A 19,525-nucleotide genomic window follows, 5' to 3' on the forward strand; every position below is an offset into this window, starting at 1 on the left:
ACAAATTTAGGCATTTTTCCAGGCATTTAAAAAAAAATTATAGGCAAACATGTCTAAAAAATGGTTAAAATAAGTCCGTATTGACATGCTCCTAATTTCATAGTGAACAACATTTGATCAGTACAAACGAGAGGGGGAGCACTCGGTAGAGTGCAAAACCGCCGCCAATACTGCTCGGTCACTCAAGTGAACCTGATATCCTATTCATTCAATTTGACGTCAACAGTGCTCACAGAGTTATAGTTTGCAACTTTCCCTTTTACTTTTAACTTTTACATACTCAATTCATTCGTCAGAACTAGATTCCTTGAGACAAATTAATTTTACGTGGCTATATCCACCTGAAGTTCCAAAATCAGCTGCAATTATAATTTTGGCATGTTTTTTGTTGGCAATCACTTATAACATGTAGAAATGCAAAAAAAATAAAAATAAAAATAGAAATTTTGTTGAAAAAAAAGTTGCAATTTTTTTTTAGGGGGGGGGGTTGGAAATCACTTAAAACATGTAGAAATGAAAAAAAAAAAAAAATTAAATATTTTTTCAAAATGGCCACCATAGCGGCCATATTGGATTTAGGACAAAGTCCAAAATCTAATGGCATGATCCTTGGACCATACGTAATCCCCCCACCAAGTTTCGTTGAAATCCGTCGAGTTTTTTCCGTAATACTGTTCACAAACAAAAAAACAAACAAACAAACAGAAAGGGGTGAAAACAGTAACCTCCGATCTTTGATGGCGGAGGTTAATTAAGATTTGACCACTAGAATTTGTCATACAGCCATATATTTGAATTACATGAATATTGCTTCAAAATGGTGACCATTTTTGAAGATAGCATCAAAAATGGAAATCAGGTACTGATTTGAAATGTTCATCATTCATTTTCATGGACGTAATACATCGATGGAAGCAAAAGTAATGGCCATGACACTTCACCAGCCATGACACTTCAGCAAAGGACTTCTGTGACTCCATTGGACTGACTCAATCTATAAACGTTCCAACCCAGATTTCTGTCAATGACAAACCCTCCCTTTTGAATGACAAATCCAAATCCTCCCTGACTTCCCTGTCAATGTCCCCTGCTCTTCCTTTGCTCCAATTGGTTCATCTGATCCATGTAAGCTTGGTGTTGGCTCAGTGGTTAGGGTGGCTGGCTTGGGATCTTAGGGTCCTGTGTTCGAGCCCTGTTGGCCACTGAATTGACACCAGATGGGGTTGACTCAGCTTGCAATCCTTCTGAGGTCGACAAAATGAGTACCAGTGTTCTGGTACAGGGGCACAGCATCAGAGGCACAGTCGTGCCCCTACGAAATGATAGCAACCCGGCAGCCAAGCTGTCGTATGCAAGAAGAAAAAAAAATCTGATCATGAGCTTGCTTTGGTCAACATCTCTCTTGCCATTCTCAGAGAACAGCCTCAGCACCGTCTAGTCTTGCAGCTCATGCAAGCAAACCGGTCGAGACTGCAAGCAGCCATTGCACTTCAGGACTAGTCTCCTATATCGACTGCCTCTGATATTAACTCAGCCTGGGAATTCCTGTCAGGTCAGGTCAGATTAGATCTGTGACTTGCTACAGGTACCATGTAAACCTGCACAAACCTGTTTCATGGTTTCAGTGCATCGTCGGCGACTAAACTGTCTCCCCCTTCAAGTTTCGTGGTGAGGTGGGTGTATGATATGGACACCCATCAGGATTAAAAACAAAACCTGCCAAAGGGCAGAGGAGCTCCTTGTGAGCCAACGGCCATCCATATCAAGTACCCAACTGTCTCTGCAGATGTCCTCCTGCAGTTGGGTTACTTTTTTATTCGGAGATTGGTGGAAGGATTTGCACTCCAGCCACCGTAAAGCACTTCCTTCCACAAAACATACCAAAAGCAAAAACAAGTCTTTAAATCCACTCTGTGGGAGTACCTCCTGTGCAGCTACCTTTCACAGGGCAGCTCACTGAATGATAGGATTGTGGCAAAGCCTTTGGGACCCCCAATCTTTGATGATAGGAGGGAAACCACGGGGAAACATTCCAGGGTCAGATTGTGGGAGTGTGGGTCGGGGTGGTGCTGAGGGGTCATCCAATACACGGCTGTCTCCTTGGGTTAACCTGATGCGGTCCCTTTGGGTGGGTGCCTGGAATGTCCGATCCCTAAGAGAGGATGATCACCTGTCTCTGTTATCTGAGCTCAAGTGTTTGGACATCGGTATTGCAGCACTCTCTGAGGTTCGGAGACCCGATTGCGGTGAGATCATGGCGGGTGGTTCCACCTACTGTTGGTCTGGTCACTCTGATGGTTACCATACCCAAGGAGTTGCTGTAGCTGTATCCAATCAGCTGACTCCAGTTGATAATTGAGGTAACACCGGTCAACGTGCGTATTATGAGACTAAGGATTCGTCACTCCTTGGGTGTCATTTCCCTGGTCTCTGTTTATGCTCCGACTGAGGCGAGTGATCTCACCGTGAAGGACACATTCCATGCCACGCTTGAGTCTGTCGTTGATCAGTGCCCCAGACGAGATACTCTTCTCGTCTTGGGGGATTTCAGTGTATCAATTGGAACTGATAGGGATGGTTATGAGACGTGTGTTGTTCCCCATGGGTCTGCAACTGTGAACCAGAATAGCACTAAGTTCCTTGACTTTGCAAGAAGTGGCTGGTTCATGGTTTCAGCACCCACAGGCTCATCCCTGGACTTGGTATTCCAACGCTGGCGGTGTGGCAAAGGAGATTGACCATGTCCTTGTTGATGGTCGCTGGAGGATAATCCAGAACTGCTGGGTCGACCAGAGTGCTCAGTTCCTCAATACTGACCACAGGCTTGTAGCAACTCTGAAGTTGAAGCCTAAATCCAAGAGAATGGTACCATCCCAGCCTCAGCTAGATGTTGGCAAGCTCAAGGATGAGAGGGGAGCTGAGGAGTTTGCGAACAGGCTGAGTGGAGATTTGGGGGGTCTGGGTGCTTTGGGAGATCATGAAGAGTTGTGGAGTGCCTTCAAAACCACCATCCTTGATGTTGCGGTGGATGTCTTGGAACTCGCCATCGGGCGAAGAATAATTTTGTCTCTCAAGGGACACTGGATACCATTGACCAGAGTCACAGGGCCAGGATGAATGGCAGAGCTGAGCTGTTCGGGGAGCTGAGGCATAAAACTGTATGTGCACTGAGGGTGGACAAGGAGACCAATGTGCAAGGAATCTGTGAGGGAGTGCAGCATCACCTGTTGTCAGGTGATTCTCGGCCTGCTTACAGGGGGATTCACACATTGCGTTCCTCCAAGTCCATCGGTGTACTGCAGTTAGAGCAGAGGGTGGTGTGCTCTTGCCAGAGGAGTCTGAAGTGAAGGCCCCCTGGGCCAGTTACTTTGAGTGGCTGTACAAGGCTGATCCACAAGTTGTCGAGTTGCATGTCAGGGGTGTTACTATCCCTATAGATGACCCCCCCCAATCAAATGTGGTCCACTTTCGTTTGTGGAAACACTGGCTGTGGTGAACCGGTTGAAAGGGGGGTAAAGCTCTTGGGATTTGTGGCATCCATGCTGAACTTCTCAAGGCTGGTGGAAATGCTGCACTCGTATCATTGCATGCAGTTCTGTGCTCTGCCTGGAACACAGACATCATCCCAACTGACTGGACGAGGGGCCTTGTCCCTTTCTGGAAAGGGAAGGGTGATCGCCAGAACTGCAACACCTACTGAGGGGTGATACTGCTCACAGTGCCGGGCAAGGTATTTGCTCGGATAATTCTTGATAGGCTTCGCCACCATCTGTTTGAGCACCAGCGTCCAGAGCAGTCAGGCTTTACAACAAAGAGGTCAACGATTGACCGTATCCTGCTCTTCGGGTCCTCACCGAATGCAGACGAGAGTTTTGGCAGGGGCTGCTTGCAGCCTATGTTGATCTCTGCAAAGCATTTGATTCAGTTGAATGAGGAGTCAGAGCCGCTGGGATTATGGGTTTCGTCGGTCAAAACGAAGAGCCAGGCTTTCAATGCCATCTTGGATGCTGCTATCTTGTCTGTACCTGTTTGTGGTGAGTATGTTGAGGTCACAGAGAGATTCACTTACCTTGGCAATGATATTCTTGTCTCCGTTGGCTGTGAGCCAGAGGTCAACAGCTGTCTGGGTCAGGCCTGGGGAGTCATGGATTCACTGGATCATGGGGTGTGACGTTGCCAGTAACTGTGCATGAGGACGAAAGTCCGAGTCTTCAGGTCATTGGTGCTTCCAGTCGTGCTCTATGCATGTGAGACTTGGACTCTTACCAAGGATCTGAGATGGAGACTTAATTCCTTTGGTACCAGGTCTCTTCAAAGAATCATTGGCTGTCGCTGGTCGGACTTTGTCTTCAACGAGCGGTTGCTGAGAGAGACTCAAATGAGATTTGTTACCTGCATAGTCCGTGAGTGTCAGCTGCGGCTGTATGGACATGTGACTCATTTTCCTAATGATGATCTTGCTTACCAGATTCTCTCAGCGAGGGAGCTTCATGAGTGGAGGAGGCCATTGGGCCGACTACATGCCTCATGGTTGCAGCAGATTGATCAACATCTCAAGGAGATGGGGATGGCCAGACGGAGGTCCTTGGAGTATCGACGGAAAGTGGACTCAGCAACGCGCTGCTCCAGTGCATGCTCCCATACCTGACCTGACCTGACCTGTGAATTCTTCTACACAGTGCTGTTCCCTCTTATGCACAGATTGGTCCCATATTGTGTTCAGTTATCACACCCATCTTCCCACCCATGGTACTGTCTAATCTCAAGACTGAACTTTCAAACGTCTTCCCCAACTAAAACTTGGTGGCACCTTGTTACGTCTGCCTCTGGTGTATGTTCTCTCTCCATCCCCTCCCTCACTTCAAACGACACCACAGCTGACTGTTCAAAGGATAAAATGTGGCTCTCAACATAATGTTATCATCTCCCATCTCCTTCAAGGCTGGAGTGCCACAAGTCAGTGTTCGAGGCCCACATCCTATTCCTAATCTTTATCAACGATCTCTATGACCCTCTGGAAAATCCCCTTTGTCTATTTGCTAATGACTCCATCCTCTGTGTTGACATCCCTCCTGCTTCAGACAGGCAGGGAGCACCCTCTTCTCTCTTCAGACCTTGCCAAAATGGCAAGCTGGTCAAACATTTGGAATATGTCTTTCAATTCAGACAAATCTCACACTCTCACCATTTACTTTTTTTAACAATCTTCTTGAGGAAGTGCAGTCACTCAAACTCTTAGGTCTCACTATCAGCCATGATCTTTCCACATTTCAGTTGGCCACCAAAGCCATCACCGATTGGGCATCCTGCATTGTACAAATTCCCTCCTTGGCACACCTGAACTCCTATCCACGTACAAGGCCTTAATCTGCAGCTTGATTGAATGCTCCTATCCCCTCTTAGCTGGTGCCCCTGCATCACAACTTGCTCAGCTTGAGGCTGTGGAAACCAAGGCCGTCAAGATTATTGAAATGTCCTGTGACGAGGCCGAGTCTGTGGGTCAATCACTTTCCCATTGCAGACAGGTCTGTGGTCTGTCTTCTACCACGTCCTTTCTGGTCTTGCACCCTCTACTCTTTAAGTGCTTTGCCCCTCCCCCCTCCCTCGAGCTATCTGCCAGGTGCACGCAGTGCATCATCAACCCCTTTCTGGTTAAACTCCCAAAATCCAGAAACACTGCTCACCTACTCTCATTTTGTCCTCCTTTTTCCCTATCTGTGGTACCATCTTTCACAATCTCTTCCCTGCAAGTCTTCAAGACAGCTATTCCCCACCATCTCAGATCATCACCCATCCAAAACCATGATTTTTTTTTTCTTCCCCCATTAACTCCTCTCCTATCCCCAAGCCCACCTCTTTCCAAATTTCCACTTTTTCCTTCCTGAGAGTTTGCTTTTGTATCTATCTTGGTCACCCTACAAGTCCTCCCCCACCCCTCATTCTTCCCCACACCCATTAATTTGTCCAAGTCTCCCTCTATTTTGTCCTTCCACTATCCTGTTGGTGTTTCTCCCCTGTCTCTGCTGTTGCTTTTGTTCTGTTGCGTCATAGTCCATTCAGTGTATGAGCACTTCCATGAGCCTGAACTTTATGTACAAAAAAAATCTCAATGGAGTACTGCTTGTCACGACAACTGTGGCCCCAGCATCACACCTGTCTTTACTGAATTATGTGGAATCCAAATTTCTCAATGTTATTGGCATCTCATGCGATGAGGCAGAAGATTTGGGCCTTTTGCCCTCATATCGCAGACAGGTCGGTGGCCTCACTTTTTTTTTTTTTTTAACCACCTCCCTTTTCGTCTGGCTCCCTCTTTCTTTCTCTCCCCTGCGATCCCTCCTCCCCTTCCTCACCTCAAGTAATCATGTGCTCTTCCAGTAATGCATGCGTTCATCTCCTAAATCAAGGTTTTTTTTCCATCCACTTCCACTATTTTGTTCCTCTTTTGTTTTTCCTTTTGTACAATTGCCCTTCCGTTCAATAACGGTAATTACACTCTTCCCTCCAAGACTTCAAGTAAGCGATGCACTCCCATCTCATAACACCGCGCCCTCCCCCCATACAGACCCACAATCTTTCCTTCCCCTAGCAACTCTACCTAATTTAACTCTCTCACTTGCAGACTCCTGTGTTTGCTCCCCTCCCCTCTCTTTTGTTGTTAGCCTATTTCCTTGCTTGTTGTGTCCACCTGTTGCCCCACTGCATCAGTCACAACGTTGCCTTTTTTAACCTCTGTCACTTTTTTTTTTCCTGAGCTTCAATTCTTCCATACTAAAAGAGAAAAAGAATAAACATTAACAAAGGAAGAAAAAACATCAACAACTTTAACAAAGAGTAACAATGTTAACGGTCACTCGATAAAGCGCATACTTCTGCTAGGCCGATGAGTTTACGTTTTGTATCCCACTGAGAGGCCTGATCTGGATTCGGACCTGAACTAAAATTTAATTGGCTTGTCCTTGTCACCGAACCAACTCGTCCACCAAATTCTGTCCGAATCCGTCCACCAGTTTTTGAGACGTCCTGCTATATATCGTTTTAGCCCTATCGTTCAATGAGGAAAAATCACTGAAACACTTTTTGGATCCAGATCCGGATTCATATCTTCACCAAAGTCTAAACATTTCGTCCTCGCCACATACCCAAGCTCTTCTCCAAATTTCGTCCAAATCAATCTGCAACTTTTTGAGATATCCTGTTCACAGACAGACATACAGGGGAGAAAACATAACCTCCATCGACCTTCAGTGGCAGAGGTAATTGGCATCTACCTCTTTTTCCACCACAAAAATAGTTAAAATGTAAGAAGGTGAAAATTTTACTTTATTTAAATAGAATAAGATAAAAAAAGAGGATCTAAAAGTAGAACTGCAATCGAAACTGTTTGCTGATGACAATCTCAGGTCTTCTTGTTGTACCGAAAGCAACAGCAGAACAAGTATCCTCGCGACAATTCTCTTCACCTCACCTTAGAGGTCTGTACATGACACGGACAGAAAAAGGCTCAATAATGGCTTGCGCTGTTCCAACTAAATGTTGTGATCCAAGAGTTTTTATGTAGCTTTTACAGGATTTCATTGTTGATCGGCACAATGCCATTAATGTTCTGGACCGGTTCTCAGTTGGTGAGTCAAAGCCACATGCTTTTGATTTGGCCATTCTGCATTTTTTTTCACTCAATTAATACGACCTTGAAGTTTATCAGAGGATAAGGTAATGACCTTAATTGAATACTGATAACATTAAAAAAAGAAAAAAATACATTACGAGCTAAGCTTTGACTTTGTTGAAATATTTCACTTTCTTCGCGTAGTTGGCAGATGTGTTCATGTCTGGTAGTTAGTTGTTCCGTAACTACAGGAGGTTGTTTGTGGAGTTTGTGGAGTCTGTGATATCTGGCAATTTATGTGCACTCCATTGGAAAAGGAGAGGGGTGGAGAGAGGTAGAGAGGTAGAGAGGTAGAGAAGTTGGGAATGAGAGGGGGAGGAGCTCTGTTTTCAAACAATCGCCTTATAAAGTATCAAAACTTCAAGTGGTGGAACATTATGAGGTCGCTTATCCTCGCACATGCTTTTTACAGTTTGCATTGACAGTTGTGTACTGACTGTGTTATTTCAGAATATTCGGTGGGGTGAGGTCTGTGCTTGGACTTTCAAAATTTCAGACATGGCAGATAGGTTTATTGGTTTCCTTTTTCTCTCTGAAGCAAGACTGTGGCTCTTTGATAGTTCCCATGGCAACCCGTTGACTTCCCAGTAAGTAGGATGAGGCAGTACAAACAGCAGGAAGCAGGTTGACTTGTGGTGACTGCGTTCAGGGGAATACCACTACATTTGATAGGTCCCATAAACCGCAGATAACAGAAGCCAAGTAAACTTGTGATCAGTAAGCATTCCAGGGCCGAGGCAAGAAGGAGGAGTGTGAGCGAGCGAGGGATGGTGGTGGGTGGTCATGTGAAACACTTTCACCATCTCTAAAACCTGCTCAAATTAGGCCGTTAGAAATACCAACATTCCTTACGTACGATATGTCAACATCCGTAACAATTTATGACAATGCTATGTTGACTGTAATGTTTGGAGTAATTATTTGATTTTTATACCTTATTTGTGGTTGCTTGTACAAAATAATTTTATCAAACTAATAATACCCGCTCTCCTCGGGGGTGAAATATGGTGTCAATACCCCCCTCCCTCAGGCAGAGATCATTGGTCAAAGCTCTTGCACTATTCCACATGCACAAGCAAAAAATGTAAGTCTCACCACCCTCATGGCCTGGGGAGGTGGTGGTATTTGTGCCCTTGACCTGACCCGTGGTTACCCCGAGCATTTATGAAAAATTTGAAGGACATCGACCAAGCATTTTTCAATCCTTTTAGGTACATACATACACACAGACGGTGAAACGTGTGAAAAAGGATCTTTATAACACTTAATTATTGTTGTTGTTGTTGCTGCTGTCGTCGCTGTTGTTGTTGTTTGTGTGTTCCTTCCGTGTCCTTTTATATATTTTTATATTTCGACATATAATTTTGTGTGCTCTTTCTGTGTCCTTCGAAAGGGTTCCCTGCAATTGTAGAATAATGTATGTTACCGTTGGAACCATTTAATTCAGCTCCAATTTCAGCTTCTCCTTCTACTTCTACTTCTACTTCTACTTCTTCTTCTACTTTAATTCTACTTCTACTTCTACTTCTACTTAAATTCTGGAAAGACTGTCTTAAAATGGGCATCCTTATGATTAAACGGACACATTTTTGTTTAATGTAAATCAATTATTAGCAATTCCCAATCAAGGATATCGATTATTAGCTTTCCAACAGGACCATTGTTTGTTTGTTTCATTCCATGATGGCAGGAGCCATTACATTAAAGCTCAGTCCTGCTTTGTCTTTGTCTTTGTCTCTCCTTTTAGTAGAAGTAACACCCATTCCGGCCTGGAGCGAAAAAATGTCAATACCCATTCCCTGTCCGAGTTGCCTTATTTTACACAAATCAGAAAACACCATGAAAAAAAAAACATGTCGGGATGGAATCCCCCAAAAACAACCAAACAGATAGATAGAAATGACACCACAATCATTTTACGGATTGCCATCACGACGTCTTTTGACATTTAAGATATATTGCAGGTGGCAATAGTAACAATTTTATGAAGATGACTATTTTCCAGGTACCTGTTGATTTGTAGTATGGGTCGGTGTAATTGGATATTTTATTTGTTGCGGGATTGAGATGGAGAATGTCAAAATGTGTCATGATGGCAATCCGTAAAAGGATTGTGGTGGTGTATTGTGGTGTCCTTCTTTCCTTGTCATGCCTTCCTACCTTGTTTGGTTGTTTTTGGGGGATTCCACTCCTACATGTTTTTTTTTTTTTAATGTTTTTTTTTTCTGACGTGTTTAACTATTTTTCCCGACGTGGATGCCAATGATGTCACCATCCAGTAAATTCTTTCAAGGAGCGTATACATGGGGAACCCCCCGATCCCCACCCCCTCAGTGATATGTCTCATTCAAGTCCCTGCCCTACTTCCCTTAATATTCCCATCCCTTTTGTCTTTACTCAGACATTATGTTATCCAGTTGTCCTTTACTTTTGGAGCCATCTATTTATTTTGTACACCAACATGGCAGAATTTTTCTTTACCATCTCTCCTTTTTCTGGTCCTTCCCTTCTATTCTATCCCCATACTCCTCCCAATCTTCCCTCCCTTCTTTCCCAAACTCAGCTCCCCTCTTTTCCTTCTCATACTGTCCTACATTCTCTTATTTTCCTCAATTTATTCCCTACCATATATATATATATATATATATATATATATATATATATATATATATATATATATATATATATATATATATATATATATATATGCACTACAAAGAGATACCTCCATTCCAATCTGTCGCGTCACTTACTTCGCCAATAATCTTGACCCCATGTATAAGATAACAACCTTTATTCAATCCGCCATTTCCCTCTCGCCACGCTTTTTTCTCCACCCTTTACGAGCGTCCTCAAGTGTCCAAAATCACGTGACAATTTACATCATCAATGTAATAATAGGACACAACACCATCCTTTTCCCTCCTGTTCCTTTTCTTGATGTTGGCATTTCCAATTTCATTCCTCCCTACCCTGTATAAGTGTAATAAATAGATGCTTTAAAAGGGGTCACATGATCACATCTGTTTACATAAGAAGGAGGTACTGCACGATTTGCTTGAGCAACATCACACATGCGGTATACGGAAAGGTGAATTGAGAATGTGCTTTTCAATGACAGGTTGAAAAGCTCTCAGTTGATATGAAATCTTTCCTTTTCTCCAACAACCTCATCTCAGATCACCAATTTGGTTTCAGATCTTGTCACTCCACCTTGGACATGGTGCTTCTACTCAAACAACAATGGATGGAGACCCGCAATGTCAGACATGAGATCAGGGCCATCTCTCTGGACATATCTCAAGCTTTTGATACAATCTGGCATCCTGCCTTACTCTCTATAGTCTCTGCCTATGGTATCAAAGGCCAACTCCAAACATGGCTTACGAACTCCCTCTGCTCATGTAGCCAATGTGTGGCACTCAACGGAATCGTTTCACCTCCTCTTCCTGTCAAGGCTGGAGTGCCCCAAGGCAGTGTTCTTGGCCCAGTTCCATTCCTGATCTTCATCAATGATCTCTCTGACTCTGGTAAATCTTCTTCATCTTTTTTTATTTTTTTTTAAAGATACAATGTTGAGGCTCGTGTAAGAGCTAACACATAATGTATAACAAGGGGAGCAGGAGACAATAGGGGCAGGAGAGGGAAGCACAAAACTGGGGAACAGAGACAAGAGATCTGTGGAAGGGAGAGGGATGGAGTGGGGTACACAGGGTAAACAAGATAGTGAGAGAGTGAGAGACCTAAAGACTCAGCCTCATCGCAGGAGATACCAATGATCTGAAATGCCTTGGTTTCCACAGCGAGAAGCTGAGAATGTGTGAGAGGCAGGAGCACCAGCCCAAAGGAGAGAGAGCAGTGCCCCATCAGGCTGTGGATGAAAGCTTTGTATGAGTTCAGGAGCTCAGTTGTGCCAAGGAAGGACTTTGCACGATGGAGGATTCCCAGTCAGCGACTGGCTTTGGAGGCCAACTTGGAAATGTGGCTTTCCCAGGAAAGATCATGGCAGATAGTGAGACCCAAAAAGTATAGAGGACGTCTTCAAGAGGATTGTTGAGAAAGTAGATGGGGGGAGGGGGGGAAGTAGATGTTTTTTGGAAAGACATTGTGAGAGTGTGAGATTTGTCAGGATTGAAAGAAATGTTCTACGTGTTGGACCAGCTTGTGATTTTATACAGATCTGCAGTGAGTGAAAAGGCTGCAGCTTGCCGGTCTGAGGGATGACATGGTACGGCAGAGGGTGGACTCATCAGGAAAGAGACAAAGGAGGATTTTCCAGAGCATCAGAGAGATCGATGATGAAAACGACAAAAAGAACAGGGCCCAGAACACTGCCTTGAACTCCAGCCTGAACAGGAATAGGGGATGGGAGAACTCCATTAAGGGCCACACGTTGACTGTGACAGGAGAGTCAGTGAGCCATGAGTGGAGATGGCCTTAGATACCATAGGAAGAGTTTGATGAGCAGGGCAGGGTGCCAGCCCATATCAAAAGCACATGATATGTGCAGGGAGATGGCTCTGATCTCATGTGTGGCATTGAGGACCTCCATCTGTGCTGTATCACGTGATTGGGTTTTCGTATATCATGACTCGCCCGCTAGGGGTGGCAGGAATGTACTTCCGGACGCGCAATAAAGCGGAGTTGATGCTAACACTCTTGCTTCTCGTTTTCCACTGCACCTCGTACACCATACCATCCATTGTTGAGAGAGCAGAAGCAGCATATCCAGGGTAGAATGACCTGGTCTGAAACCAAATTGATAATCGGAAATCAAGCCATTGGAGAAGAGGAAGGATTTAATGTCTGAAGCAATGATTGATTCCATAACCTTGCTGATGATCGGAAGAAGTCTGATTGGTCTATAGTTGCAGAGACAGGAAGAGGGGTGAGAGAATATTTGCTGTTTGCTGATTACCGTACCCTCTGCTGTGACATCCCTCATCCTTCAGACAGGCATGCTGCAGTCTCTTCCTTCTTCAGTCATTGACAAAATCACAAGCTGGTCAAACACTTATAATATGTCTTTCAATCCTGACAAATCACACACTCTCTCCATCTCTCTCTGAAAGGGCCTTCTGGAAAACCCTCCTATCTACTTTCTTAACAATCCTCTTGAGGAAGTTCAGTCATTCAAACTCCTGGGTCTCACTATTAGCCATGACCTTTCTTAGGCAAACCACATTTCAAAGTTGGCCTCCAAAGCCAGTTGCCGACTTGGTGTCCTCCGTCATGCAAAGCCCTTCTTTGGCACACCTGAACTCCTATCCACCTCAAGGCCTCCATCTGCAGATTGATCTAGTTCTACTCTCCATTCTGGGCTAGCTCCCTTACCTCACATCTTGCTCGGCTTGACGCTGTGGAAACAAAGACCTTTAAGATTATTGGAATCTCCCGCAATGAAGCAGATTCAATGGGTTTATCATGATACCATTGCAGACAGGTCAGTGGTCCCTCTGTCTTCGACCACCGCCATCTGGTCTTGCACCCTCTGCTCTTTCCATGATTTGTCCCCCCCAGGTTTCTGCAGTGATAACCTCGTCCACCATCAATCCTCTTCTGGGGAAACTTCCCAAATCCAGGATCACTACTCTCCTGCACTCATTTGTTCCTCTTTTTCCTGCTTGTGGAATCAGCTTTCACGTCATCAATCCCATTCCTCCCTCATGGTCTTCAAGACAGCTGTTCAACACAATGTTAGTTCATCCCCAATCCAAAACCATGATCTTTATACCCTCATTAACCCCACTCAAATCCCTCCCTCCTTCCAATTTTCTGTATCCATCTTGCCCACCCCATGCATCCTCTGTGTCCAACTTGTCCACCCCATGCATACATGTTTTGCATCCTGTTTTTGTCTGTTCTGTCCTGCTCTGTTCAGTGTACTAGTTTTTTTTTCCATGAGCCTCGACTGTGTATACCAAAAAAATAACAATGGTATGACCCTCTGTGAACCTCGATGAAAGCATCAGCAGACCGTTCTCGGCCCTTTTCCCTTCGTAAGTTGCGCATTTTGTCATTAATTACAATACACAACAGACTTTACGGTACAAAGTGAGTTCTACAAGAGTGTTTCTCACTCTGTGCATGAATAATTGGCTTTCAACAGATTGTGGAGTATTTTAGGTGTATTATTTTTAAAAAATAAAATAATAACAAGTGGTGCCAGGCACAACAAATCCCGCTCATTTAAGGCATAAAGTTATTTTGGGGATCAAATTTAAATTTGATACATCCTTAACCTGAATGTTGATTAGAAGGAATAGAATAAGGAATATTTTAGTCTTAGTTTGAAGTCAATTAAACCATTTTTGACGAAGTTATGAGCGAAAAACGATTTTGACCTTTTCGTGACCTGATCTTGACCTTTGACCTAATTTGACCCAAAAGTTAATGGGGTCGTCCGAGGTTCATTACCCACCTGTGGATACAATTTTACAGTGTTTGAGCCAGCCCTTTTCCCGTAAAGTTGTATTTTCGTAACCATGTTTTAGTTTTTATGGAAAATTTGTAATTTTGACCGATGACCATGACCCCGAAAACTTCAGACCCTACCGATCTTCACAAATATGCATTTTTCACTATAGGAATGGGTAGGATTTTAAGTGACAAATAGAATAAGGTTCACTATAAGCTTAGTTTGAAGTAAATCAGATCATTTTTGACGAAGTTATGAGCGAAAAACGATTTTGATCTTTTCGTGACCTTGACCTTGACCTTTGATCCAATCGGACCCAAAAGTTAATGGGGTCGTCCAAGGTTGATTGCCCACATGTGGATTAAATTTGATAGTGTTTGTTAAAGCCGTTTTGCCGTAAGGTTGCTAACAGACAAACAAACAAACAAGCAGTCATAGACTGGTACTTACGAAATCGTGAACTTGACCTCTGACCTTGTCTAATAAAAGCTGTCTCTAGAGAAGGTAGCGATGCAAACCAGAAGTTTCTACGATGATTCTGTACCAAACCATCAAAAATCGTAACGTTGACCAAAGCAAAAATTCCCATTTCTCCAGACAATTATTTTATCAAAGTCACAAAACTGTAATATTCGGCCATCCACCAACAATCTTTACATAATCCGACGGCTTAGCGAGTCAGGCATGCGCCGATAACCTTTATTGGGATAAAAATGACTTTTAAACACCATCTTTATCGAAAACACCGTAAGCGCGCACACGCAAAACCTTTACATGATCAACGACTCGTCTGCTCAAGTGCAATGCACCATGTGACGACCCGTGACGCGCGAGTGAAATATTTTTATACAATCTTAAAACGTCTCCAAAACATCCGATTTTTACCAGAATTTCGACAACAGAGTTTTAAGCGTCCTAAGCAATCGCAAAAACCGAAGACAAAATTAAAATCGAAGTTAAAACGAACTCGTAACGTCGAGCGAAGCAAAAATCTCCATTTCTCCACTCAATTATTTAATATTATTTTATCAAAGTCACAAAACCGTAATATTCGGCCATCCACCAACAATCTTTACATAATCCGACCGCCTAGCGAGTCAGGCATGCGCCGATAACCTTTATTGGGATAAAAAATGACTTTTAAACACCATCTTTATCGAAAACACCGTCAGCGCGCACACGGAAAACCTTTACGTGATCAACGACTCGTCTGCTCGAGCGCGCTGCACCACGTGACGAGCCGTGACGCGGCAAGTGAAATATTTTTTATACAATCTTAAAACGTCTCCAAAACATCCGATTTTTTTTTTTTTTTTTTTACCAGAATTTTGACAACCGAGTGTTAAGCGTCCTAAGCGATCGCAAAAACCGAAGACAAAATTAAAATCGAAGTTAAACCGAACTCGTAACGTCGAGCGAAGCAAAGATACTCCATTTCTCCACATGAATTTACGGAATTATGTTTGACCTCACTGTGACCTTGACCTTTGACCGATTTTGACCAAAATCTAATCAGTGCGAGCCATCACCCTCCTGAATCACGTGGTGTTATTTGACATTGGTAGCTTCTTCGGTTCTCAAGTTATTGTGCCTACAAACAAACACACAAACACACACACAAACAAACACACAAACAGAGGACGGAAGTCATCAATATTTTAGATTTCGTAACGAACAATCCGGACGATTACAATAGCCTGCTCCCTCCCTCTGGGGGGTGGGATGATAAAAAAAAAATTTGGGGGGGGGGAGTTATGGTATGGGTATAACACCCAAGAGATTATGTCACTTCCTTTCCGTTGGAATCATTGTAATTGCTTCAGCCATTATTGTGCTCAGTTGGATGACATTTATGAACAATTTGGCGATTTTGTGATCTCTCGATTTGGAACTTTAGTGATGTATTCTGGCGTCCTTTTCATTATTATTAGTTTGGAAAACTTTGGAGGATAAAAGGCTTTTTGGAGGCTTTTAAAAGTTTATGACTTCACTCTGTAGTGGCTTTTCAGCATATCATGTTGCACACATTTGATGGGGATGGCCGTTCTTTTCCCGTGCCAGCGCTACTTATGGAGTAGTCCCATGCTCCATGATAGTAGGACTTGTATGAGCAAGCTATTTTTTTTTTTACCATTTTGAATGTACTATGATGTTTGCCTTTGAATACAAAAATTGTTTTGGTCGCATACCTGAAGCAGATGTACACTGTCCAAGTGCTCTTGGATTTGTTGTAAAAGTGGATTTATGATTTTTAAATGTGGATTCATTATTTCTGAGCAAATATTTTTATTCTTATTTTTTCAGTGAGTGCATTTAATGGGAACCAATACAGAATCACTTGTTTCCTTCTCTAATTAATATGCTGAAACATTTTCTTTTCTTTGTTTTTCTTTATGATGGTGAGGCTCATGGAAGAGCAAGGTATAACTGACAGTGGGGCAAAAATCAAGAGAATGAATGCACAGGTAAAGAGGAAAGGGAGAAGGGGAGGAAACACTTAAACTTGGAAACACATAAACCTCCAAAAAGGTTAATGTAGGTAATAAAGATCATGGGTCACAATTGGAAATGGTAATAGATGATGGCGGTGTACTGCTTCCTTGAAGCAGTGGGGGGAATAGTGAGACAGAACAGCTTTTGGAAGGTGGATCCATAGATGAGAGAATTGAGGAATAAAAGAGTTGAGATGTGCAGTCAGCCTGGATTTTGGAAGTTTAACCAGGAGGGGGTTACTGAAATAATGCATGCATCTTGGGGGCAGATATGGAGGGTCAGAGGACAGCACAGAGGGAGCAGCAACGGAGAACAGGAGAAAACAGAGACCACTGACTTGTCTGCAATGTGACAACAACAGACCTTGTGCTTTGGTCTCGTCATGGGAGATTCTCATAATTTTTATAGCTTCCAATTCAATCGGAACCAAGAGACGAGTGATGCTGGAGCACCAGCCTATAGTGGTTGAAGGTGGGATATAGCCATGGGATATAGCCACCAGCCTATATGTAGCCATATTAAAACGCTTAAGTTGAAGGTGGGATTACTTGTGGCCATCAAAGATGTTTTTGTCATAGTTTTTCTGTTTGTGTTTGTTGTCTGACAAGATGGTGCAGATGTACTGCATTTATTTAGGAGTTGTCTAATCTATGTTTGATTCTCCATTTGGCTAAAAACTGTTGGATTAGTGCTTTGCGAGTAGAGTGTTGATTCACCAAGTGTGCTGTCTCTCCGATGGCCATGAGCTTGGTGTCATGTGTTGGAGCACTACTAATTAGTCGGTGGAGGTTAAAGATCGCATGGTGTTTTTCGAGAAGAGTCGGCGAGATATTGCCAGCACCCTGGAACAAATTTCTACCACTTTTCCTGCCTCAAATTCCAAATGTCAGGCTTGGCCAGCTTGTTTGTGAAAGAATTGGGCTAAAAACCACCCCCTTAGCTGACCCCATAAGAAAGTGGGAAAAATTTGGACCTTTGTAGGAGTAGTAATAGCAGGGGTGGACTGACGGTTTTCTGGGCCCTCTGGAAAAAGGGGTCTTTGGCCCCCCCCTCTTCCGAGATAAAAAAATTTTGAACAACACTTTGTGTGAAATAAAAGTTTTCTGAAACAAACATTTGTGCATAAATATGCAAAATAATAACGATACGGTGAATTTAAAACAAATACACTAATTTACTAACCAGAAACTGGTGCACCTCATGTTGCAGAGTATAGAACATACAGTACATTACAGTCGAAAGCATCATGGAAAGTTCAGTATGTAATTGGTATATAATATGGCAAATGGACTGCAACAGTTTGTAATAAAATGCACACATGGACAAAATTATTATTTCTGTCATTTACCTGAAGATTTTGCAGACAAAAATAAATGGTCACTTTGGCCGTACCATGTAAAATAAAGGATATAGTGGGACATTCGGACCGACTGAGTCAATTCGCACCCCTCGTCTCTTGAACACGGCGGCATTTCTCTGTTATTTCAACAAAGCATACGAGTGTAGATGGTTAATAATTTTGGATAAAGATACAAACCTAGTTTTTTGTTACACACATTTTTGGTTTATAACCATTTTACGTAAAGTTTGAAACGATGGCTTTAACAGCGGTAAATGTTTTGTTGAAAGCAGGTTAAATGTTTAATATTTATTTATTTTTTTATTTTTTATCACGGGCCCTTTCATGGCCTGGGCCCTCGGTCGGTGCTCGAATGCCCGACTACTCAGTCCGCCCCTGAGTAGTAGTAGTAGTCGTAGTTGTAGTAGACTCTGTAAAATGAAGGGGAGCAAAGATCCATTGCTTCACTTTACATCCGAGGGTGAAATCATTTTGTGGCACTCGGCGCTTGTTTAATTAACCCGAATGTATCACACCGCACCATCCAAGTAGTTTCAGTATCATTAAGTATTGCAATTTATTAAAATATTAAAGTATTTCCAGAAGGTAGTTAATGAATTGTTGTTGTTGCCTCAAAGCTACATGTAAAGTTGGTAGTTTCTTTTTGTTTTTTTTGCTGATAAAGCCATTTTTCTAGGTGGATGGAGGTATGTTTGAATGAGGAGTTACCACCAACAACTGAGCTGGAAGAAGGCCTCAGGAATGGAGTTTATCTTGCCAAGCTCGGCCACTTCTGCTCTCCTCATCTTGTGCGCCCGAAGAAGATTTATGATCGAGAACAAAATCGTTACAAGGCATGTGGTGTCACGTTAACATGTCTTATTACATTATTTAACATCACCACTGCTTATAGTACGGATTGATTTTTGTTGTCCTTTTATGTCTTGCACTGGTTCTGGATTTGCACATGTATAACCTTATGGGATATGCCTAAGGGAGGGAATACATGAGGATGAGACTCCAATGATGCCGTTGGTTCAGTAAGATTTGAGTTTTTCTATTTATTACAAAACAAATATGGCATTAACTTGAGTCCCCTCATACTGGTAGGCAATCTCGCCCCATCCCTCCACCCCCATCACCTCACCATCATTTATCTAGCTATAATTCCAGCAGTGTGTGTCTTTGTGTGTGTCTTTGTGTGTGTCTGTGACCGCTGTTTCTAGACAATCACTGGTCCGATGTAATTGAAACTTGCCAGATATATTGCTGGGGACCTGGGTATGTGCCTTTTCAAGGTTTGATATTAATCGGACAAGTGCTTCCCAAGTTATGGCCATTTATTTACCAAACCAATGACAAGACACGTTGTTGCGTGGGCGTGGCCGATGGGGAAGGGAAGCTCAGTTGCGTTCCCCATTACAGGTTACAACGTACGGGCTTCCGGATAATGATGACTTCGTGTATTCTAATAATTTCTCGATTTCTTATGCGCATTTATAGATAAACAGAATGGCCCAAGTTATGATCGTTTTCATATTAGACGGTGCATAAATTTCGGTAACATCAGAGTGCTGGTATGCTCCGAACCAGGAAGTAAATTTTT

The 19,525-nt window shown here is 43.1% G+C and overlaps 1 protein-coding gene across 3 annotated transcripts in view; it reads left to right on the forward strand.

Moving 5' to 3' along the window:
* Nucleotides 1–19,525, forward strand: part of LOC147015141 (ras GTPase-activating-like protein IQGAP1) — a 255,416-nt gene that overhangs the window by 19,987 nt on the left and 215,904 nt on the right. For all 3 annotated transcript variants that reach the window (XM_085849639.1, XM_085849637.1, XM_085849638.1), the window contains one exon: nt 18,617–18,773. In XM_085849639.1, coding sequence (XP_085705765.1) covers nt 18,617–18,773 — 157 coding nt within the window. The remainder of the gene's footprint in view (nt 1–18,616; nt 18,774–19,525) is intronic.

Source organism: Eptatretus burgeri, chromosome 12 (assembly GCF_056783735.1).
Source record: "Eptatretus burgeri isolate ZD-2024b chromosome 12, Ebu_testis_v1, whole genome shotgun sequence".
Classification (NCBI taxonomy): Eukaryota; Metazoa; Chordata; class Myxini; order Myxiniformes; family Myxinidae; genus Eptatretus; species Eptatretus burgeri.